Below are 22,213 nucleotides of genomic sequence, written 5' to 3'. Positions count from 1 at the left end.
ACAAAGCTGTATCATAAATCAATGTTTTCTCAAGGCCAGGAAGAGAATGTGATCTCACATTAGCCTCCCCTCTCTACACCCTGGATTTTATATCTGTTTTAAGTTATGATTCCATTTAAATATATCTTTGCCCGTGATCAATCCTTGGAAAGAAAGGATTCCCATCCTGGCACTCAACACATTAGTTTTCTGCTTCCCTCAAGTTTTAGCTTTTTTTTTAAATACAAGTAGTCAGAATTTCATACCGTATTTAAATTGAGGTACTGCAAAATCTGTGTACAGTTGCACTGATATTTCCCTATTAGTGCTGGAAATGGTCCTGGTGAGTTCGGGGATCACATGAGCAAGTCATTGGAATCTCGTCTCAACTCCAAGTTAAGACTTCCCAAATTCTGCAGATATTTTTAATTGTTTTTCAAGCCTGATTATGTGGTTTATAGAGCTGGACACCAGCCCTGTGAGCACACAACATCTTTAGAGAATCAGTGAAATTTGAGTAAAGTTGGCAGCTCCACAACTGCCTTTTCATATAAAAAATGAAGTTTTTATTTAATACAGAAATAATCCAATTACCTATAGTTTGCTGCACACTGTGATTTTTTTTTACAACAAATTTCTTCTAAGCCCCCATATCTCCCTTTCCTAACTGACTTACAGTAATCACAATGGGCTATTTGTACCCAAAATGAGACGTTTTAAACTAATTCTTCACATTGTAGGAATTACACGCTGCTGTTGGCTGTGGTTTAATGCAGTGAAATTAAAATTTGGTGAGAATCTGTTGGTGTCTGCAGTTCCTTTTTATCCTTCTCTTCAGGTGTTGGAAGATCATGCTGCTCCACAGCTTGGTTCTCCATGCTCCCTCTTCCATTTGTGCATGCATTATTCTGGTTTTATTGGATTACAGTTGCTGATGATAGGTGTGAATTTGATTGGATATGTGGTTCATTAGTAGAAGTTCACTTAAAGAGGATTTACATCCATACATAACTATTTTCTTTGCCCATTCTTTGTAGGTTATATGTTCTCAAGAATTGAAGAGGAACACTTGTGGGAGTGTAAGCAGCTGGGTGCATATTCCCCCATCGTTTTGTTGAACACCCTTCTGTTCTTCAACACCAAATACTTCCAACTGAAGAATGTCAGTGAGCACCTGAAACTGTCCTTTGCCCACGTTATGAGGCGCACCCGAACTCTGAAGTATAATACTAAGATGACATATTTACGTTTTTTCCCACCCTTTCAAAAACAAGAGGTAGAATCAGGTGAGTGCTCTCTGCTCCTTGGTGTTTGGGCAGTCACATCTGTGTGGTCTGAATTCCAGAATCAGGGAATTCTGTTGTTTTGCATTGTCTGCTTCTCTTTTAAAAAAGACTGGGGAGAAATGTTCTGCAGTGAGCAGAGCTAAGCATCTGCTGTTATCCTGAATACATTTGCAGTATTTTTCACTGCTTTAAAGAGAAATTCTGAATGAGCCAAGGCGCCTAGGAAAAACTTACAAAAGAGGTGTCACAGATTTGGCTGCAAATTTGTTTAATAGTCTTTCATAACATCCTCAGCTTGCATAAAGCTCTGCTAATATTGCAAGAGTTAAAAGCCTTTTCTGAAATCCTTTTCTCAGCACTTAAAAATCTTGGGTTTTTCAGGTCCAGACCTTTATTGTGGATTTTTAATTCCAGTCTTTGTCCTGGATCTGTGAGGGGGACAAACCAGGCAGCCCCAGTGGACAACAACAGTATGGGGCTTGCACTCCAAGGCAACGACACACAGATTTTTGTTCTCAGTTAATTTTGGCATTTGGGAAAGGGAAATCTTCGATCCTTTTGGCTTCTCCAGTTCATAGTTCCAATGCATTACATGAATTCGTCTTTAATAAGTAAAGTTATGTCCTCCATATTTTCCTGCTAGTTCTTGTGGGGTTTCTAGATGAGGAATGGGCTGTGGATCTGGCCTGTAGGATGTGCAGTCCTTTGCCCACCCAGCATTTCACACCAGGTGACCATGGTTGGATGGTGACACGTGACAGAAGCAGTTCAAGGAGTGGGTTTGGGTGATGCAGAGTCACCACTGGGTGCTGGGCTGAGACACCAAGCCTTGTTTCTGTAGGTGCTGCTTTTCACTGAACTTCTGTAATGCCATTTTTGTGTGTCCAGATAAATTATCAGTAGGCAAAAGGAAACGCAGTGAAGATGAGGAGGTTTCAACAGCAGTGGAAATGGCTGAAAACACAGATAATCCCCTCCGGTGTCCAGTCCGACTTTATGAGTTTTACTTATCAAAATGGTAAGTAACAGAACTTGAATTTTGGTCTGTGTGTAGGTTAGAACAGGCATCTGGGCAAGGAGCCTGTGCTGTGGTTCCTCTCCCTGGTTCCCAATCCCTCCGTGGGAGCAGAACAGGGATTCCAGCAGCAGCACCGCCGTCAGACCCCCAAACAGGTTTTTTCTATTACTGGTGTTGAGTTACAGAGAGAGATGTATTCTTTAAATAACTCAGTTCTTTGATATAAATGTGAGACATTGCTACAGTGCCCATGGCATTCTCATCTCCCTCAATTCCCATACACCATCCTTGTAAGGAGATTATAACTAATACCTGAGAAATATCAAGTTCCTTGTGAAGGAGTGTAGGAGAAATGTGAATTTGGTAAAACTCCTGATAAATTTTGCCTGCTGAGATGTGAGATTAACTTATGTTTAGGAGCTAGAAAGGAGACTGTAGCAAGGACAGAGATACAAATCATTTTTCTCTCCCGTTTCTATATAAACTTCAGTTAGATCCTTGAGCAGGTGGAAGATGATGTTCCTCTCTCTTCAAAGAAAATACACGTGCAGAATGAAACAGCATCTCATTAGTGTCAGCTGAAACTCAGATAAATCACCCTCAGAAATGTACCTACTGAGCTTACTACAAATATCCCATTACCGAGGCACAGACAGGCGTGCAGCTGTCCAGATTCTTTCTCTCCCTCTTCTTACTTTCCTTGTCTTCACTGGCACATTATTAGAAGCTTTAATTGTTCTTGGGGTGGGAAAGCATTTTCATGCTCCCCGTCATATTTCATAGCTGAGCTTCTGCAGTGGTGCAGGCAGCAGTACAAATTCCCTTTGCTGTTTTGGTGTGATTATCCCAAAGCCAGGCAGGAGGGATCCTGGCTCTAGAGTCTTTACAACCCCACCAGAGCCTGGAAGCTGCCTTGGAGTCAGTCAGGCTTTCAGGCAGATGGGCTTAGCATTGCAGCATGGCCAGGCAAGCTGGGATTTGGTTTGACTCGCTCTTAAACAACACCTTAGAGTCATTTAGGTTCAAAAAGCCCTCTAAGCTCACCAAATTCAGCTGTTCCCCCAGCACTGCCAAGGGCACTGCAACCCATGTCCCCAGGTGCCACATCCCCATGGCTGTTAAATCCCTGCAGGGACAGGGACTGGGCAGCTGTGCCAGGGCTGGACAACCCTTTCAGTGACAAAATTTTCACTAATATCCAGTCTAAGCCATGAGGCCATTTCCACTTGTCCACATTATGCAGCAATTCCAGAATCCCAGAACCAGTTTCACTCAGAGATTGCATGTCAAATGCATTTATCACTCTACCATTAATTGGATGAGTCTGAAGAACCCTGCTGTAAAGTTGTTACTTTGATTTTCTTTGTTTCTTTATAAGCAACTAATTATGAGTGACCTGGAAACAACTTAACTGTTCCCCGGGAGAAAGGGGGAGACAGTGTTGCCATCGTAACTTCGATTACTTTGCTGACTCTCTCTTCAACTTTTGGTAAGTTTGTAAATGCAGCTCCTAACCCTTTTTTCCTTTCCCTTGGCAGTTCTGAAAGCGTGAAGCAGAGGAGCGATGTGTTCTACCTGCAGCCCGAGCGCTCCTGCGTTCCCAACAGCCCCATGTGGTATTCCACATTGCCAATAGACCCAGGAACCTTGGACATCATGTTAACACGGATTCTTATGGTGAGGGAGGTACACGAAGAACTTGCCAAAGTCAAATCAGAGGACTCCGATATTGAGTTATCAGACTAACTGCAGTGGGGTATTTTCCTTTGAATACACATCAGAAGCACCAAAATGTGAATAACGTCCAGCCTTTGGAAAATGTGTATCAAATAAGCCAAGATGATGTCACCTACAGGCAGATTTTTTACCACAGTGGATGTACAAACTGGAACTGGAAGGAAGCAAGCTGTGTAAGCTGCAAATCCCAACGTCCTGTGGCACCGATCAATCCTCAGAACAAATCCAAGTGGAACTCACCTACTGGATTGGTGCATAAATCCTTTCTCTGTTTAGGATTTTTAAAAGTTGTGAGTTATTTTTAAGGAAAATGGTTGTGTAAAATCTACCCTCACACTTTTGGGCATGGAGAGCTAGATTGTGGCTCAGGTGACTTCCCAGCCTGCTGGCTGGCAGCCCTTGCTGCCAAGGAACACGTGGAGATCCTCGAGCTCTTCCGGAGGATACGAGAGAGAGGGGTGAGGTTTAGACAAACAGACACCTTCCGTTATAAATACACCTACACGTACACTTTTATAATTTTGGTTTTTTTGTTGTTGTTTTTTGTTTCTTTTGGAAACTGGGATCAAATGTTAGGAAGGCAGGAGCCACTGGCCATCCCAGTGGACAACTCTGGCTGCTGTTAACTGGTCACACGAGGCCGGACTCCAGCTCCGCGCTCGCGCCAACGCTCGCTCTGTTGGAAGAGGTGCTGTAGGTCAAACTTCTGAGTGACCTTTCTGGGAACGTCCAGGAGGGGATGTCCTGGGCTCTTTGCAGAATTCCTTCCCCAGCCCAGTAGCTCTGCAGTCTGTCCATATAACCCAGCAAATACTGTGGTGCACGGAAAGTTTATTTCCCTTAAGGCAGCTTTCCTTTCTCCTCTTTCCCTACTTCCTATGGTTTTGATTATTTTGTAAAGTAAATCTAGAGAGGGTTTTGTCATTTCAAAGAGAAATACACACACACACTCTTTCTCTTTCCACCTTTGCAACACGGGCAGTGTTGTATAAAGGATGCAGTATTACTTCTGACAACAGAACTGTGGTAGAAAATGACCATGTGTGTTTTTATCCTGCCCCACCCAAAGAGATTTAGTCATAGTGTTGGAAATTGAAAGGGGTTTTTTTTTTTTATGGCTTGGCTGTTACTGAGTCTTTTGGAAGAGAAAAGCTCCCATGTGGTGTTTAAAGGACAGGATATTATCAGATACTGTCTGTATCTCTGTTTTTCTCAAGCTCTAGCTGTGTGTTACTGATGACCAGTGGTCACAAATTTGTTGGAAACCCAAACCATTTTTAAAGAGGAGAATTGTATGGTTTTTAATCTAGCTCTGGTCAGTTATCCATCTTCTGTAACAGGGGTCTGATATTTGAGCTTGTCACTAAAATTTCAAGAGATGAAAATCAACAGCCTTGAATATTTCAGGTTTTTTGTTTCGTTCTGTTTGGTTGGGTTTGTTTTTTTTTTTTTTTTTAATTATTTTTTTAGCAGTTACAAAAGTAATTTAACAAAAATAAAATCAGAAAGTAGTCTATTGACGTTGTGTACTCGGTAGTCCTGTCCCTGCCTGTAACAGATTTCACTGATGTATTTTTTAATACAGAAAACTATGTGAAAAGTAAAACCTGCCCCTGATTCTGTCTGACCAAAGCCCATCTGTGTCTGTCATTTCTGAGCAAAGGTTCTGCTTTCTCTGCGGCCTGGCATTCCCAGGGGAGATGTTTTGGCCGCTCCTCAGCGCAGGGATGCTCCTGCAGGCTCAGTTCCTGCTCCATGAACACCAACCTGCCCCTCCCCGTTGTTACACTGAATAGTGAAATTGCAGGCAGAGCGGTTTGGATTGGGAAGGTTCAGGGAATACAAAATCATTCTGGAAAGATCACTTTGTAGGGGATTAAGAATGTCTGAGGCGTGTCTGCTGCGCACATGAGCTCGGCGCCTCAGTGGCCGTAGCGCAGGGGAGGCTCCGGGAATTCCTGTGTCTCCTGGGCAGCTGCTGGGGGTGCAGCACGCTGTCCTTGCCTGCTCCCTCCTTCCCTGACCCCCTGGGAATCAGCAAGGCAGCAGTGAGGGCAGGCTTTCCTTGGGTGGGAAATGTTCCTGTAGGATAATGTTGGATATTTGTACCTTAGGAAAAACACTTTTCTTTCTCTGAACATCCTCGCTGCTTCTTGTCTGGGAACACTTTCATTGAGGTCAATTTTTTGCAGACATTTCAAATGAAGGATACTTGCCTTTCAGATTCTCTTGGCAAGGCAAGTGAAATCACTTTAACTTTCACTGGCTGAGAGCAGAGTTGTTAAACATTGTGTAAACTCCTTTGACGTGGTGGCCGTGACCTGAGAAACATTTGATTGCAGTTCCATGGTAATAATTAACACAGTAAGTAGGTTTTGTTTCAGTTTTACTCCTGCTTGGAGGCCCTTTTAGCAATGGTCTGATTTTTCCAGGGTCTGCCTGAGCCATTTTTGCCTCTTGAGGGATTTCTTGTCAATCCAGCTCAAGTTCACACTGATACACAAGAAGGATTAACTTGAAGGATTAAAGTATATTTGTAGATTATACACACAGGCTCGAAGTTCTGAACACAAACTTGTTTGTAATCAACATTTCTGACTGCTGAGCACACTAGATTTATTAAGATGTCATTTTAAACATAAAAATCATGCTGTGTCCTGCTGAACCACAGAGTTAACTGGGCTGAAAAAGACCTTTGAGATCATTGAGTCCAGCCTGAGACCTAACACCAGCTTGTCAACCAAACTCACCCTGTCTTTTCTTAAACTGTAGTCTCAGTGTGGACAGAGAAGCAATAGAGATGGATGTGAGAAAGAAAAAGAGAAGACTTCTTGCTACCAGGGTAGGAGCAGCTCCCAGTGCAGGAGATGCTCGGTGCAAACCTGCTGCTCCATCCTGGCCTCAGTTCACTAAAGAGGGGAACCGGGGGCACATTGAAAGCCTCAGAATTAGGTGCAAAAAGGAAGTTCAATTACCTTGGGAATTATTTGCCGACTGCTGCTAAAAAAAACACCCCAGAATTTCTCTGGAATAGTTTCCAACTCCTTGGAGACGTAAAACAGCAGCAAAGTCCCTCGTCACGTGTCCCCAGGTGTGCTGCTGGTTCAGTGCCAGGGCTCAGAGAGGTGACTCAGAGGAATGTGCAATAAAGTCACTGGTGTTTTTGGTAACAATCTCAGTAATTCCCCAGTCCCTTGAGCAGCAGTTTCCCTGTTGCCTTAACAACCAAAGAACCCAGAATAAATGCTCATGCACCAAATGCTTACTGTGCTCAGAACCGCCAGGCATGGCTGGAGCATTCCTCCTCTCAGCACAACAGGTTCCTCCCTCTTCTTCCTTGACCTCTCATTCATTTTAAACATTCCAGAGGCAAAACAAAGATTTGTTGTCTTCATTAAAGAGCTGCGGCCTGGCAGTACTTGTAAGATGATATGTAAGAAATAAGCTTTGAGCCGTTAAGCTCCTGAAAATTAACTGTTGGGTTTTTGTTGTTTTGTTTCGTTTTGGTTTTTTTTACCTGTGTGTGAGCACCAAAAGTATGTAAAAATCACAGACCATTGCTGAGGAGAAAGGCTAGAAGGAGTTTTGAGAGCACTGAAATGGGTGTGTTGTGCCTCCGAGAGCTGCAAGTCTTGTCTCGTGTTGCCAGAGCTTCACACCTCCAACAGGTGACGTGACGGAGGAATCCCCACAGGATCCCCTCCTCTGCATTACAGGGAAATCCCTTTGGTCCAGCACCAGGGCCACAGAGCTGGGCAGGTAGGACTGACTCTGCTTTTGCATCTTCCCCAGGAGGAAACAATTGGCTTGCAAACTATGGGGGGGTCAAATGGTTTTGCACACTATCTCTGTGTTTGTTAGGAAGTTGACCCCAGCCCTTTTCCAGGTGGATTTTTTTTTAAAACTAAGGAAGAAATCACTCATTTAGTGTGACCACTGGCACCATCTTCATCCAGCAGCAGAGCTATAAGAACTTGCCTTATTATCCCCAGCTTCCCCACCACAATCCCAAAGAGCATTCCAGAAGTTTTCTGTTGTGTTGTGCTTTCAGAGGGAACAATTTTGGACATGACAGGAAGAGCAAGTGGCAGAAGAGCTGTGGCAAGGTGCTGGGAAGGTGCTTTGGGGAAGCAGGTAATTGATGGTACATGGCAAAACATTAATATAAATATTAAGTCCCTAAGATTTATGGTTTTATATACAAAACATCACCCTGAGGAGGTCCTTGATGCTCAGCCACTGGCACCGGTGCTCACTCTGCTCCAGGGAGTGTTGCACAGATTCAGAATGGTTTTTAAGGTGATAAAGGCTCAAAGGAACTCCGGCAGTTTGGATTCCTCATTGGATGTCACATTCCCTAAGCTGATGGAGTCTCAGCAGACATCCAGCTTTTATTAAAGAAACAAAACCTGGGATACCTGACTTTCCCCTGCCAGGTGGGAGAAGGGAATTTATGACAATGAGGAAGTGAATTTAGCCAGAGCTTTACACCCCAAATCTCAAAATGAATCCCAAGAACATGATTTTAATCTTGGCAGGTCCAAGTGGATTTGGGCAGCCCAAGCCACACACCCCAGCTTGGTTGTCTCGATTCTTAGCCTTTGGATATGTCAACAGAGGGGCTTGGGCCTGCGAGTCCTGGGCTTTTTATCCTCTCTTCTGCATATTTATACCACAAACAGCCAGAGCCATTTGAAAAGGTCTTTTTGACCTGCTGGGAGCTGCAGCTTTGGACAGAAGGGTGAGGGTGGTGGCACCTGAACTTTCTCCCCAGCTAAGCCGCCGACTCATCCCCCAGCCTCAGCACACACTTCCCGTCACTCCTGAGGATCGATGACACCTCACGTCTTGTCCTTTCCAATCTGTACCTCGGTTGTACCCTCTGTAAATTGGCCAGACTTTCCTACCTCGTTTGGGCATTATGAGGCAGAATTCCATAGGATGCTTTGCAGCCCCGTGATGAAAGGTGCTATAAAATTGCAAAGTGTTACTTCAGAAGATGTAACTAGCTCACCAGTGCATCGTAACCTATATTAAACAGACATTTTCTTATACGAGAATTTATAGAGTTCAATGTATGGTATTAATCAGTGAATTATTGAGACCCTCAAAATAGTTTTTGTTTCAATCGTATCTGTATTCTGAAAAAAAGTGATTAAAAACCTTTAACCTTAATAAAAGAGTGCATCCATCCTCCTTTCCTATATGATGCTGGAATCTAAAAGCCGTTTGCATAACCAATACACTGTTGAAAAGCAGAACCTCACAGATTTCATATGAGGAGGGCTCAGCAGCTTTTAAGCCACAGTTAAAATTGCAGCTGATCACCTGCACAGCAGCCCCTGGTGGTTCCCACGTGGTGTTCCCATTCACACTCGGCTTTGTTCCTCTGGCGTGGGCTGTAACTCCACACCTGCCCCAAACCGAGTGCAGGGGAACTGGGGGCACCATCAGCGAGTGGGTCAGTGCTGGGGGCCGAACATCCCCTCTGCTCTGTCACCCTCTAATGCCACCATCACCCAAGAGCTGAAGTGACACAGAAACACCATCTCTGCTGCAGGCAAAGTGGCTTTATTGGCTTCAGGGCACTCCTGAACAAGAGAATCCAAAGCTTTTATAAGGGAAGGCAAAACGCTGAGGGGTCTGTGGGGCTTTGTGCCATTGTGCCATTGTGCATCGCAACTGCTTGGCTTCTCTTGGCTTCCTTGCCTGGAGTTGTTTCCTCTTCATGTTTCTCATCTAGTTACTTTTTCTTGGGTTTGTCACTTGGATTTTTGTCCTTTTTTAGCTTTGTCACCTGGAGGTTTCTTTCACTCAGACACGCATTCGCCGCTTGCTGCACCAGCTAAGCCCAGGGCAGTTGTAAGCCCAATTTTGGCACCAAGAGATAAACCTGCAGCTCCTGCAAAGAGAGATCAAGGTGTGAAGTCCCAGGAGCATCGAGGCTGCCTGCTGAGGGACCGAGCACTGGGCACAGCCAGCCAAGGATTCCTCCTGGGCAGCGAGAGCCCAGCGTTTGGAGCAATTCACACCAGCGAGGAGTTCAGGGGCTGCTCTGGCTCTAGAGCTCTAGAGCCAGCCCAGGATACAAGCCTGTGTTCCCTGCCATGCAGATAAAGCCCAGATCCCCTGCCCTCCCCACTCACCGACCGACTGCAGCACAGCCACGGTGCTGCCAGCAGCCACTCCACCTCCGTTGGCGATGGCAGCGGCCGACATCATCTTGGCAGCGATGGAGCCAGCGGCGATGCCGGCTCCTGTGAACCCCAGCGCGCCGATAGCCACTGGGAGGCCAACCAGAGCCACTCCTGCAGGGAGGGCAGAGCAGTGTTAGGGTGCTCTCTGTGACCCACATCTCCCCCTGCCACCAGAACCGGCCTCCCCAAAAGCACCCAGGGACCAGAGCAGGGAGCGAGGGCTGGGGCTGCAGGGACGGGGACAGCCCATGGGTGCAGGAGAGGAACAGTGTGCAGGGCTGCAGCAGCGGGGGCAGGCAGAATTCCAGGCCAGTGCCTCCTCCACCCTGCCTGCACCCCAATTCTCCCCAGCCCTGCTACTTGCAGCCCCCAGCCCAGACCCCAGGACCACACCAGGCTGGGACTGGGCAGTGAACCCGAGCGCTGCTCATCCAGCGCCAGACCCTCACCTGCTCCCAATGCGGCTCCAATGGCAGCTCCAAAACCACTCCCATTATTCCCTGAGAAAGAAAATGATAGGAGGGCAGAAGGGACAAGAGCACAGGCAGCAAAGCTCTCCTGAGCAGTGCTGAGCACTCTGTGCTGGGCAGAGCAGGACCCCAGAGCCAGCAGCAGCTCCTCCAGCCTCCCCCCACCTTCTTCTGGCCCCGGCCTCTGAAGACCCCTGGGAAGAGGCCACTGGTGGGGTGGGTCCCACTGCCCCCGGGGCTGGGAGGAGAAGGGAGAAGGGGCACAGCCCAGAGTGCCCACCCATCCTGATCTGCCCTGCTCTGCCCACCACACCCACCAACCCAGAACAGCAAGGGACACATGGCACGTGTCAGCCCAGTCTGTCACCTGCATTGCCTGTATGGCCCCTGTGCCTGCAGCCACCCCGGAGCTCAGAGCGCCTCGTGTTTGGAGCCGTGGCAAACCCATGTGTGCCTCAAACCCAGAGCCCCTCAGTGGTTGGAGTATGCTCAGGCTGGTGTGTTGAGGGGGGTTGGCTGGGCTTTGTGGGTGTTAGGATGCCCCGGGGTGCAGCTGAGGCTCAGTGGTTTGGGCTGCGGGGGCACCTGGAAATCTGCGCTCCAGCAAGGGTCTCCCCAAATTGTGCCAGAGAGTTGGCCTGCAGCAAGCTCTGCTCCCTGAGCACACCCAGCCCCTTGCTGCTCTCCCTTTCTGCCTCTGGGCACTGCTGCCACTGGACACAGGAGTTCCCTCCCCAGGGCAGACACCCGCCTGCACAGCCCCCGATGCCCTCAGCCCTGACCCCTACCCCAGCAGGTCCTGGCTCTTCCCACCACATTGGCATTGATCCCTATCCCACAGTTTGGGCCGACTCAGACCACTGAGGGGTTCAAGGGCTGCTTTGGCTTCAGAGGAATCCCAGGGTGCAATCCCGTGTTCCCAGCACAGCCCAGCTCCCCGGCCCTCCCCACTCACCATCATCGCGATCCTTTGCTGCTGCTGCTTCAGGGAAGATAGCACAGAGTTAGGGTGTCCCATATCTCTGTGACCCACATCTCCCCTTATCCCCCAGAACCGACCTCCCCAAAAGCACCCAGGGACCAGAGCAGGGAGCGAGGGCTGGGGCTGCAGGGACGGGGACAGCCCATGGGTGCAGGAGAGGAACAGTGTGCAGGGCTGCAGCAGCGGGGGCAGGCAGAATTCCAGGCCAGTGCTGCCCCTTCCCTCTCAGCAGCTCCCCAAGTGAATCTCTTCCCGTGCCAGACTCTCACCTACAACTGCAGATCCAATGAGGAGTACAGTGACGATTGCAACGGTGACTGTACCTCCACCTGAGAAGAAAAACAGCAGATGTACAGGAGTGTGGGCACCAAGGCTCCTCCCGGCTGGAGCCCAGTGCCCTGTGCCGGGCACGGCAGGGGCCCGGCGGCAGCAGCAGCTCTCCCAGCCCCTCCCTTCTTCAGCCCTGCAGACACCCGGGAGGAGAGGGGACAAGGGACAAACCCCAGGGTCCCCGCGCCCCCCTCTGCAAGACCTGTGCCTGCCTCCCACGAGCCACCAAACTTACCCATGGTGGGCTGGAGAGGGAGCGAGAGCTGATTGAGTCTTCCTATACCTAGTTCTTTGTGAAGCAAAATCAAGATTTTTTTTCCGTCAGCGGGTCTTTGCTGCCCTGCACGATCGCCCGCAGCCCCCCCTGTCCCAGGCAGCAGGATCCCCCCTCCCCTCCCAAGAAGAGACCCCTCAGCCCCAGCCCCGGCTCCTGCCCGGCCCAGAGCTCGGGGGCTGCTCCGCCGGTGCAGCGAGGTGAGCAGCCCCCGTTCCTGCTCCCCGCTCAGAGAAAGGCTGCTGTCCCCAGACACGCACCGCGGGACCGCAGCTCCCCGCTCCACCAACCTCTTCTGAGTCTGTTGTGTTCCAAGGAGACAAGAGTGGCCGGAAAAGTCCCGATAGGGAGCGCAGGGGCGGGTCAGGATATTTTCGAGAAATTCTGCGTCATTTCTGAGAAACGCTCGCTCAGTTTCGCTTTCCCTTTAGCGCTTGATGTTCCTGTCTCTGCTAGAGCAGGACTGCGGCTCTCCCGTCCTCGGGGCTCGCACCCTGGGGATGTTCCCGCAGGAGCCCTTTGGCCCCGGCCGGGAGGTGCGGGAGCTGCGGGGGAAGGAGGCTTCGGCCCGGGGCTCCTCAGGCCTGTGCCAGGGTTCCTGTGCCAGCACGGGGCTTTGCCCGTCCGGTGAAACCCCGTGGTTGTGGCGAGGGCCCCGGGCAGTCTGGAGAGCAGAGCTGCAGCTGCTCCGTCTGTCTCCTGTCCACCGGGCAGCCTCGAAAACCGACCAAAGCCCCACTCTGCACCTCCTTCCTCCACTCCCTGCACTACCCAACTCGTTCCTCTGCCCCCCTGCAGCCCACGGGACCCCCAAACTCCACATCCCCACATCTGTCCATGTGCCAGAGCAGCTGGTTCAGGCTGCTGCACATGGTGCCAGGGTAGGGGGGCACCCACCTCCCACACCCCCATGGCCCTGCCCACCTCCTTTGCAGTGACAGCCACACGTGCCACAGCTCCCTGCCGAGAGCCCCCGGGTGCCAGGCACAGCCTCACGTCACCAGGCCAGCTCAGTGGACCCCCAAGACACCAACCATTGCTGTGGGGCACAGCACGACACAGCCACGCTCCCCCCAGGATGTTCCTCCAGCACCCCAGGAGCTCCTGCATGGTTCATCCTCAGGGACCCAGCCCTGAGCAGCCCAGACACGGCTCCCAGCACCCAAGACAAGTCCCCAGCCCAAGAGCAGTGGTGGGGCCGAGCGTGTCTGGCAGGAGCAGCAGCCCTGTCCCAGCCCAGATCAAACTGAGTGGGTGTCCTGAGCCCGAGGTTGCAGAGATGCAAACATTAATATAAATATTAAATCCCTAAGATTTATGGTTTTATATTCAAAACATCACCCTGAGGAGGTCCTTGATGCTCAGCCACTGGCACCGGTGCTCACTCTGCTCCAGGGAGTGTTGCACCGATTCAGAATGGTTTTTAAGGTGATAAAGGCTCAAAGGAACTCCGGCAGTTTGGATTCCTCATTGGATGTCACATTCCCTAAGCTGATGGAGTCTCAGCAGACATCCAGCTTTTATTAAAGAAGGGATACTTGACTTTCCCCTGCCAGGTGGGAAAAGGGAATTTATGACAATGAGGGAGTGAATTTAGCCAGAGCTTTACACCCCAAATCTCAAAATGAGTCCCAAGAACATGATTTTAATCTTGGCAGGTCCAAGTGGATTTGGGCAGCCCAAGCCACACACCCCAGCTTGGTTGTCTTGATTCTTAGCCTTCAAGGTTTGTCTCTTGGAGGTTCGTCTCTTGGAGGTTTGTTTCTTGGAGGTTTGTCTCTTGGAGGATCGTCTCTTGGAGGATCGTCTCTTGGCGGTTTGTCTCTTGGAGTTTTGTTTCTTGGAGGTTTGTCTCTTGGAGGTTTGTCTCTTGGAGGTTTGTTTCTTGGAGGTTCATCACTTGGAGGATTGTCTCTTGGAGGTTTATCTCTTGGAGTTTTGTTTCTTGGAGGTTTGTCTCTTGGAGGTTTGTCTCTTGGAGGTTTGTTTCTTGGAGGTTCATCACTTGGAGGATTGTCTCTTGGAGGTTTTTCTCTTGGAGGATTGTCTCTTGGAGGTTTATCTCTTGGAGGTTTGTTTCTTGGACGTTCATCTGTTGGAGGTTTGTCACTTGGAGGATCGTCTCTTGGAGGATCGTCTCTTGGCGGTTTGTCTCTTGGAGTTTTGTTTCTTGGAGGTTTGTCTCTTGGAGGTTTGTCTCTTGGAGGTTTGTTTCTTGGAGGTTTTTCTCTTGGAGGTTTATCTCTTGGAGGTTTGTTTCTTGGAGGTTTTTCTCTTGGAGGTTTATCTCTTGGAGGTTTATCTCTTGGAGTTTCATCTCTTGGAGGTTCATCTCTTGGAGATTTGTCTCTTGGAGGTTTTTCTCTTGGAGGTTTGTCTCTTGGAGATTCATCTCTTGGAGGTTTGTTTCTTGGAGGTTCATCTCTTGGAGGTTCATTGCTTGGCGGTTTGTCGCTTGGCGGTTTGTCACTTGGTGGTTTATCACTTGGTGGTTTGTCGTTTGGAGGTTTCTCCCGCTTGGACAGCCAGGCACCACCTGCTGCACCAGCTGAGCTCAGGACAGATGTCAGCCCAATTTTGGCACCAAGAGATAAACCTGCAGCTCCTGCAAAGAGAGATCAAGGTGTGAAGTCCCAGGAGCATCGAGGCTGCCTGCTGAGGGACCGAGCACTGGGCACAGCCAGCCAAGGATTCCTCCTGGGCAGCGAGAGCCCAGCGTTTGGAGCAATTCACACCAGCGAGGAGTTCAGGGGCTGCTCTGGCTCTAGAGCTCTAGAGCCAGCCCAGGATACAAGCCTGTGTTCCCTGCCATGCAGATAAAGCCCAGATCCCCTGCCCTCCCCACTCACCGACCGACTGCAGCACAGCCACGGTGCTGCCAGCAGCCACTCCACCTCCGTTGGCGATGGCAGCGGCCGACATCATCTTGGCAGCGATGGAGCCAGCGGCGATGCCGGCTCCTGTGAACCCCAGCGCGCCGAGAGCCACCGGGAGGCCAACCAGAGCCACTCCTGCAGGGAGGGCAGAGCAGTGTTAGGGTGCTCTCTGTGACCCCCATCTCCCCCTGCCACCAGAACCGGCCTCCCCAAAAGCACCCAGGGACCAGAGCAGGGAGCGAGGGCTGGGGCTGCAGGGACGGGGACAGCCCATGGGTGCAGGAGAGGAACAGTGTGCAGGGCTGCAGCAGCGGGGGCAGGCAGAATTCCAGGCCAGTGCCTCCTCCACCCTGCCTGCACCCCACTTCTCCCCAGTCCTGCTACTTGCAGCCCCCAGCCCAGACCCCAGGACCACACCAGGCTGGGACCGGGCAGTGAACCCGAGCGCTGCTCATCCTGTGTCAGACCCTCACCTGCTCCCAATGCGGCTCCAATGGCAGCTCCAAAACCACTCCCATTATTCCCTGAGAAAGAAAATGATAGGAGGGCAGGAGGGACAAGAGCACAGGCAGCAAAGCTCTCCTGAGCAGTGCTGAGCACTCTGTGCTGGGCAGAGCAGGATCCCAGAGCCAGCAGCAGCTCCTCCAGCCTCCCCCTGCCTTCTTCTGGCCCCAGCCCCTGAAGACCCCTGGGAAGAGGCCACTGGTGGGGTGGGTCCCACTGCCCCCGGGGCTGGGAGGAGAAGGGAGAAGGGGCACAGCCCAGAGTGCCCACCCATCCTGATCTGCCCTGCTCTGCCCACCACACCCACCAACCCAGAACAGCAAGGGACACATGGCAGGTGTCAGCCCAGTCTGTCACCTGCCACCAGCACAAAATGAATCAGAGTTCATAACAAACCCACCCACTGCCTTGCCAGTCCCTCCCTGTGCAGGAAGACAAAGAGCAGGGGTGGAAACACTGCCCACTGGAATCCCCTCCTGGAGCACAGAAAATCCCAAGGCACTTAGCAGGTACCTGGGCTCTGACTGCACTCCCGCCACCATTACAGCCCCACCTGCAATGCACATTTGCTTTTGGGGCACCTATCACTCCAGCACATCCCCAGCTCTTCAGAGGGTGGCCAAGCTGCTGGGGCTTCCCCGTGCCACCAGGCTGCCTGGCTGGGATCTTGGGATCAGGCATCTGCTTGGCTTCCCTTGAGAAGTCACAGAGAATGACAGACTGAACTGGGTTGGAAAAGACCTTTAAGATCATCAAGTCCAACCTATGACCTAACACCTCCACATCAACTAAACCATGGCGCTGAGTGCCACGTCCAGTCTTTTTAAGAACACATCCAGGGATAATGACTCTACCACCTCCTTAGGTAGAAGATTCCAGTGTCCAATCACTCTTTCAGTGGAATTTTTTTTCCTGATGTCTAACCTAAACATCCTGCTGCACTTTACCTGGACTAGGCTTATCCCCAGGTTTGCCACCAGGATTTGTCTCATTCTTGGGCTCATCACCCGGAGTTGTCTCATCCCCAGATTCCTCATCTGAAGTCGTCTCATCCCCAGATTCCTCACCTGAAGTTGTCTCATCCTCAGATTTCTCATCTGAAGTTGTCTCCTTCTTGGGTTCCTTATCTGGCTTCTTGGTCATCTTGGCAGAGTCTCCTGCACCGAGTGACAGCGGGATAGATGTCAGCCCAATTTTGGCACCAAGAGAGAAACCTGCAGCTCCAGGCCAGTGCTGCCCCTCCCTCACAGCAGCGCCCTGGGTCTCTCTGGCCCCAGCACTCGCAGCACCCAACCTGGCAGTGAACCCGAGTGCCAGACCTTTACCCTCTTGGGCAGCTGCTCCAGTGCAGCTCCTTTGCCTCTGTCTCTCGGCTAAGGGAGAAAAAGACCAGAGAGCAGGAGGGAGAAGAGCAAGTGGAAAAGAGGAAGAGGACAGGAAGGTGAAAGAGGGAAGGCAGCAGCGCTGCCCTCGCTGCCCTTGCTGCCCGCAGTGCCCACCTGCCCGCAGTGCCCACCTGCCCGCGGCGTTGCCCACCTGCCCGCAGTGCCCACCTGCCCGCGGCGTTGCTCACCTGCCCGCAGTGCCCACCTGCCCGCAGTGCCCACCTGCCCGCAGTGCCCACCTGCCCGCGGCGTTGCTCACCTGCCCGCGGCGTTGCCCACCTGCCCGCAGTGCCCACCTGCCCGCGGCGTTGCTCACCTGCCCGCGGCGTTGCTCACCTGCCCGCGGCGTTGCTCACCTGCCCGCAGTGCCCGCTGGACTGGAACGGTTCCGATGCTCGCCCTGCGGCCGCCCTGCCCCAGCCACGCCCGGGAAGAAGGCAGAGCCTGAGCCTTTATTCGGGGGGGTCAGGTAGAGCAAGGAGGACACGGGACAGAGGTGGAGGTCCCAGCCGGGGCACCAGGGTGCGGGGTCACGGCAGACAGCTGCCAGGGTCCCGGTGCGTACCGAGGGGTCACGGCACGGCAGCCCAAGAGAGCACTGTTCGGAGCCTTGGTGGCTGTGGTGGCTTCACCCCAGCCAGCCCCGAGCATCTCGCAGCCGCTTGCTCATCCCGCCCCCCCAACCCCTTCACCTCCCGGCGGGATCAGGAAAGACAGTGGAAGGGTAAAATCCAGCAAACTCGTGGATTGAAATAAACAGTCTAATAAGGAAAGCAAAAGAGGTGCACTCAAGAAAAGCGAACCCAAGAATTCATTCCCTGCCTTCCCGTAGGCTGGGAGGGGTCCAGCACCTCCAGGAGAACAGAGCCCCGTAGGGTGAGAAATGCCATCATAACAAGTGCCCTCTCCTTTGTCCACTCATTCATGTCACACATCCTGGGATATCCCATTGGTCAGGTCTCTGTCAGGTCTCCTCCCAGCCTCCCATACACTCCCAAATCCCTCCCCAGCATGGCCATGGGAGGGGCAGGAAAAGCCTTGGCTCTGGGGAAGCTCAGCACTGAAAAAACATCTCAGAATCATCAACCCCGCAGTCGGCACGAACGCCAAGCACAGCCACAGAGAAGCCCCGGGAGGAAAATTCCCTCTAGCCCAGTCCCAGCACACTGACCAACAGTTGTGAGGAGTCCTGAGGAAGAAAAATCAGCCCAGGGCCCCCCAGCTGGCCTGGACTAAGCATAGGGCCCCCACCATCCCCCATAGCCAGGGAAACACCCCAGCGAGGAGCAGATCCCCAGATCTCATCTCCCTGCTCCCGTCAGGTGTCCCCACAGCCAGGGCAGTGCAGGGCACTCCTGGACCTGGACTCTGCTCCCGTGGCCACCCCAGGCCCTGGACATGTTCCTGGCAACACCATAGAAGGTCAAAGCTCAGGAAGCTGGGGAAATATTTTGCTGCCTTTTTTGCCAACACACATCATGCTTGTATTTGAGGTAAATAATGGAGAGAATACAGGAACTGAAACGCAGCTGAGTGTGGGGGGAGCCCTGAGGTTCATGCACACACGGGGCACAGCATGGGACACACAGCACGTGCAAACCCAGTCTGTCACCTGCCAGCGGCACAAGGTGAATCAAACAGAGTTTCTAAGAAAGTTATGCAGTGCCTGGAAGGAGGCAGTGGCCATGGTGAAGCCAGAGGATGTACAGGGCTGTGGGGAGCACCTGCTGCCCACCCCCAGTCCCGTCAGCAGCCTCTGCCCGGAGCAGCCCAGCTGAGGCACTGCCCGTATGGCCCCTGCGCCCGCAGCCACCTCGGAGCTCCTCGTGTTTGGAGCCGTGGCCAAGCCGTGTGTACCTGGGACCCAGAGCCCCTCAGTGGCTGGAGGGTGCTCGGGATGGTGTCTGGGGGCTTTTGCTGCCTTTGAGTGTGATGGGATGCTCCGGGATGCAGCCGAGGCTCAGCGGTTTGAGCTGTGGGGGCACCTGGGGAGCTGCACCTGTGAGGAGATGGGGACACGGCCAAGGGCCACGTCCTGTGAGCCCACAGGGGCCAGCACGGATGGATGGCACAGGCGTGTGCCTGTGCTTGGAGCCACTTCCACAGGGGGAATCCCCCATGGCCCTGGCTCTTGGCTTGTCTGGGTCCCCCCTGCTGCTACTGCTGCTGTGCTGGGTCAGGGTGCACCAACATATTCCCTGCACCCCCAAGATCCCCAAATTCCACATCCCCACATCTGTCCATGTGCCAGAGCAGTCGGTCCAGCCTGCTGCACATGGTGCCAGGGTAGAGGGGCACCCACCTCCCACACCCCCATGGCCCTGCCCACCTCCTTTGCAGTGACAGCCACACGTGCCACAGCTCCCTGCAAGGAGCCCCTGGGTGCCAGGCACAGCCTCACGTCACCAGGCCAGCTCAGTGGACCCCCAAGACACCAACCATTGCTGTGGGGCACAGCACGACACAGCCACGCTCCCCCCAGGATGTTCCTCCAGCACCCCAGGAGCTCCTGCATGGTTCATCCTCAGGGACCCAGCCCTGAGCAGCCCAGACACGGCTCCCAGGACCCAAGACAAGCACCCAGCCCAAGAGCAGTGCTGGGGCCGAGCGTGTCTGGCAGGAGCAGCAGCCCTGTCCCAGCCCAGACCAAACTGAGTGGGTGTCCTGAGCCTGAGGCTGCAGAGATGCCCCCACTTCACCCCTGGGGCTCTGCCGGCCCTGCAGTGCAGTGCCACGCTGCCGTGAGGATTTGCTGGAGCACTGCCGGGGTCCCAGCCACTGCCAGGACTGTCAGGGCTCACTGGCAGCCAGCCCCTGGCTGTGCAGGGGCACAGGGAGCAGGGCTGGAAACGCTGCCTGCTGCAACCCCCTCCTGGAGCACGGCACATCCCCAGGTGTGGGGCACCTACCGGAGCCACGACACAACAAACATCACCACACACTTCCACACCAGCAATGCATTTTTATTAAACTTTAAAACATTTATAGCTCAAGGCAATCCCAATCTGCTTGAGGGGCAGCTGGGGGTCAGCAGAGACTTTCCAGTTTCTGCAGTGTGAAGACATGAAGACGGTTGCTTAGAAGGAAGCAAATCTGTTTCTCTTCACTGGTACAGTTAATCAGCTTTCTTGCCAGGATGGCTTTGGTTTCCCCCTATGAAGATAGGAGTGTCATTTCCCAGAAGCATTGAGGCTGCCTGCAGATGGACCAGCACGAGGCAGGGACAGCCAGCAATGTCTCTCCAGCAAGGGTCTCCTCAGGCTGTGCCAGAATTGGCCTGCAGCAAGCTCTGCTCCCTGAGCACACCCAGCCCCTTGCTGCTCTCCCTTTCTGCCTCTGGCACTGCTGCCACTGGACACAGGAGTTCCCTCCCCAGAGCAGACACCTGCCTGCACAGCCCCCGATGCCCTCAGCCCTGACCCCTACCCCAGCAGGTCCTGGCTCTTCCCACCACATTGGCATTGATCCCTATCCCACAGTTTGGGCACACTCAGACCATTCAGGGGTTCAAGGGTGACTTTGGCTTCAGAGGAATCCCAGGGTGCAATCCCGTGTTCCCAACCAGCACAGCCCAGCTCCCCGGCCCTCCCCACTCACCAACGTCAAAAAAGAAGTCAAAAGATCCACTGCGAGACCCCCTTGCACTCATGCTCATCCCCATACCGTTTACCACGGCTGTAGGGAGGAAAGAACAGCATTCGGATGTGGTGTGTAATCAACATCTCCCCCTATCCCCCAGCCACCAGAACCAGCCTCCACAAAAGCACCCAGGGACCAGAGCAGGGAGCGAGGGCTGGGGCTGCAGGGACGGGGACAGCCCATGGGTGCAGGAGAGGAACAGTGTGCAGGGCTGCAGCAGCGGGGGCAGGCAGAATTCCAGGCCAGTGCTGCCCCTTCCCTCTCAGCAGCTCCCCAAATGAACCTCTTCCCGTGCCAGACTCTCACCGACAATTGTAAATCCAGCGACGAGTACTGTAAATCCAAAGGCGGCTGCGATTGCAATGGCGATCACAACTGCAAATAAGAAGGAAAATGGCAGATGGACAGGAGCGGAGAACTAAAACTCCCGGCTGGAGCCCAGTGCCCTGTGCCGGGCACGGCAGGGGCCCGGCGGCAGCAGCAGCTCTCCCAGCCCCTCGCTTCTTCAGGCCAGCAGACACCCGGGAGGAGAGGGGACAAGGGACAAACCCCAGGGTCCCCGCGCCCCCTCCGATCTGTTCCACTGGATGTCCCAGGACACCAACCCCACGAGCCACCAAACTTACCCATGGTCGGCAGGAGAGGGAGCGAGAGCTGGGAATCTTCTCGAAGCCGGGTCCTTTGGGAAGGAAGAACAAGATTTTTTTTCCGTGCGAGGCAAGTGGGGTCAGCAGGTCTTTGCACAGCCGCCCGCAGCCACCCCTGTCCCAGGCAGCAGGATCCCCCCTCCCCTCCCAAGGAGAGACCCCTCAGCCCCAGCCCCGGCTCCTGCCCGGCCCAGAGCTCGGGGGCTGCTCCGCCAGTGCAGCGAGGTGAGCAGCCCCCGTTCCTGCTCCCCGCTCAGAGAAAGGCTGCTGTCCCCAGACACGCACCGCGGGACCGCAGCTCCCCGCTCCACCAACCTCTTGTGTGTTTGTTGTGTTCGGAGGAGACAAGAGTGGCCGGAAAAGTCCCGTTATGGAGTGCAGGGGCGGGTTAGGGAATTTTCGAGAAGTTTTGCGTCATTTCTGAGACCGCTCGCTCCGTTTCCCTTTCCCTTTAACGCTTGATGTTCCTGTCTCTGGTAGAGCAGGACTGCGGCTCTCCCGTCCTCGGGGCTCGCACCCTGGGGATGTTCCCGCAGGAGCCCTTTGGCCCCGGCCGGGAGGTGCGGGAGCTGCGGGGGAAGGAGGCTTCGGCCCGGGGCTCCTCGGGCCTGTGCCAGGGTTCCTGTGCCAGCACGGGGCTTTGCCCGTCCGGTGAAACCCCGCGGTTGTGGCGAGGGCCCCGGGCAGTCTGGAGAGCAGAGCTGCAGCTGCTCCGTCTGTCTCCTGTCCACCGGGCAGCCTCGAAAACCAACCAAAGCCCCACTCTGCACCTCCTTTCTCCACTCCCTGCACTACTCAACTCGTTCCTCTGCCCCCCTGCAGCCCACGGGACCCCCAAACTCCACATCCCCACATCTGTCCATGTGCCAGGGCAGCTGGTTCAGGCTGC

The 22,213-nt window shown here is 53.1% G+C and overlaps 3 protein-coding genes and 1 long non-coding RNA gene across 20 annotated transcripts in view; 1 reads left to right on the top strand and 3 right to left on the bottom strand.

Annotated features, from left to right (window-relative positions):
• The window catches only part of ZMYM4 (zinc finger MYM-type containing 4), a 39,249-nt gene extending 33,605 nt beyond the window's left edge, over positions 1–5,644 (top strand). For all 9 annotated transcript variants that reach the window (XM_040086091.2, XM_040086090.2, XM_040086089.2 and 6 more), the window contains 3 exons: positions 1,017–1,265; positions 2,154–2,283; positions 3,822–5,644. In XM_040086091.2, coding sequence (XP_039942025.1) covers positions 1,017–1,265; positions 2,154–2,283; positions 3,822–4,029 — 587 coding nt within the window. In that variant the 3' untranslated portion in view covers positions 4,030–5,644. The remainder of the gene's footprint in view (positions 1–1,016; positions 1,266–2,153; positions 2,284–3,821) is intronic.
• Positions 5,645–9,572: 3,928 nt separating this feature from the next.
• On the bottom strand, positions 9,573–12,906 carry LOC120763033 (interferon alpha-inducible protein 27-like protein 2A). Of its 8 annotated transcripts, none has more exons than XM_040086016.2 (7): positions 12,534–12,906; positions 12,235–12,288; positions 11,939–11,998; positions 11,643–11,669; positions 10,667–10,717; positions 10,167–10,328; positions 9,573–9,922 (listed from the first exon to the last, which is right to left on the bottom strand). In XM_040086016.2, exons 2-7 carry the CDS (start codon positions 12,236–12,238, stop codon positions 9,831–9,833), a joined length of 396 nt encoding a protein of 131 aa, XP_039941950.1. In that variant the 5' UTR covers positions 12,239–12,288; positions 12,534–12,906; the 3' UTR covers positions 9,573–9,830. The 8 variants fall into 8 exon arrangements, with proteins under 8 accessions (XP_039941950.1, XP_039941952.1, XP_039941951.1 ...); XM_040086018.2 differs by having other exon boundaries at positions 12,564–12,906; XM_040086017.2 differs by having other exon boundaries at positions 12,235–12,282; positions 12,564–12,906.
• Positions 12,907–13,964: 1,058 nt separating this feature from the next.
• On the bottom strand, positions 13,965–17,502 carry LOC120763001 (uncharacterized). The gene is made up of 5 exons (XM_058423574.1): positions 17,395–17,502; positions 16,721–16,810; positions 15,623–15,673; positions 15,123–15,284; positions 13,965–14,878 (listed from the first exon to the last, which is right to left on the bottom strand). Exons 2-5 carry the CDS (start codon positions 16,794–16,796, stop codon positions 13,995–13,997), a joined length of 1,173 nt encoding a protein of 390 aa, XP_058279557.1. The 5' UTR covers positions 16,797–16,810; positions 17,395–17,502; the 3' UTR covers positions 13,965–13,994.
• A 2,478-nt stretch (positions 17,503–19,980) lies between these two features.
• LOC120763037 (uncharacterized) lies at positions 19,981–21,734 on the bottom strand. 2 transcript variants are annotated; one of them, XR_005704012.1, is made up of 5 exons: positions 21,640–21,734; positions 21,304–21,356; positions 20,984–21,052; positions 20,636–20,713; positions 19,981–20,191 (listed from the first exon to the last, which is right to left on the bottom strand). It is a non-coding gene; the product is annotated as an uncharacterized LOC120763037 (long non-coding RNA). The 2 variants fall into 2 exon arrangements; XR_005704011.1 differs by having other exon boundaries at positions 21,610–21,713.
• Between the last annotated feature and the right edge of the window lie 479 nt (positions 21,735–22,213).

The sequence above is a fragment of the Hirundo rustica genome, chromosome 25 (genome assembly GCF_015227805.2).
Source record: "Hirundo rustica isolate bHirRus1 chromosome 25, bHirRus1.pri.v3, whole genome shotgun sequence".
Lineage (NCBI taxonomy): Eukaryota > Metazoa > Chordata > Aves > Passeriformes > Hirundinidae > Hirundo > Hirundo rustica.
This window is presented reverse-complemented; position numbering and strand designations above follow the sequence as displayed.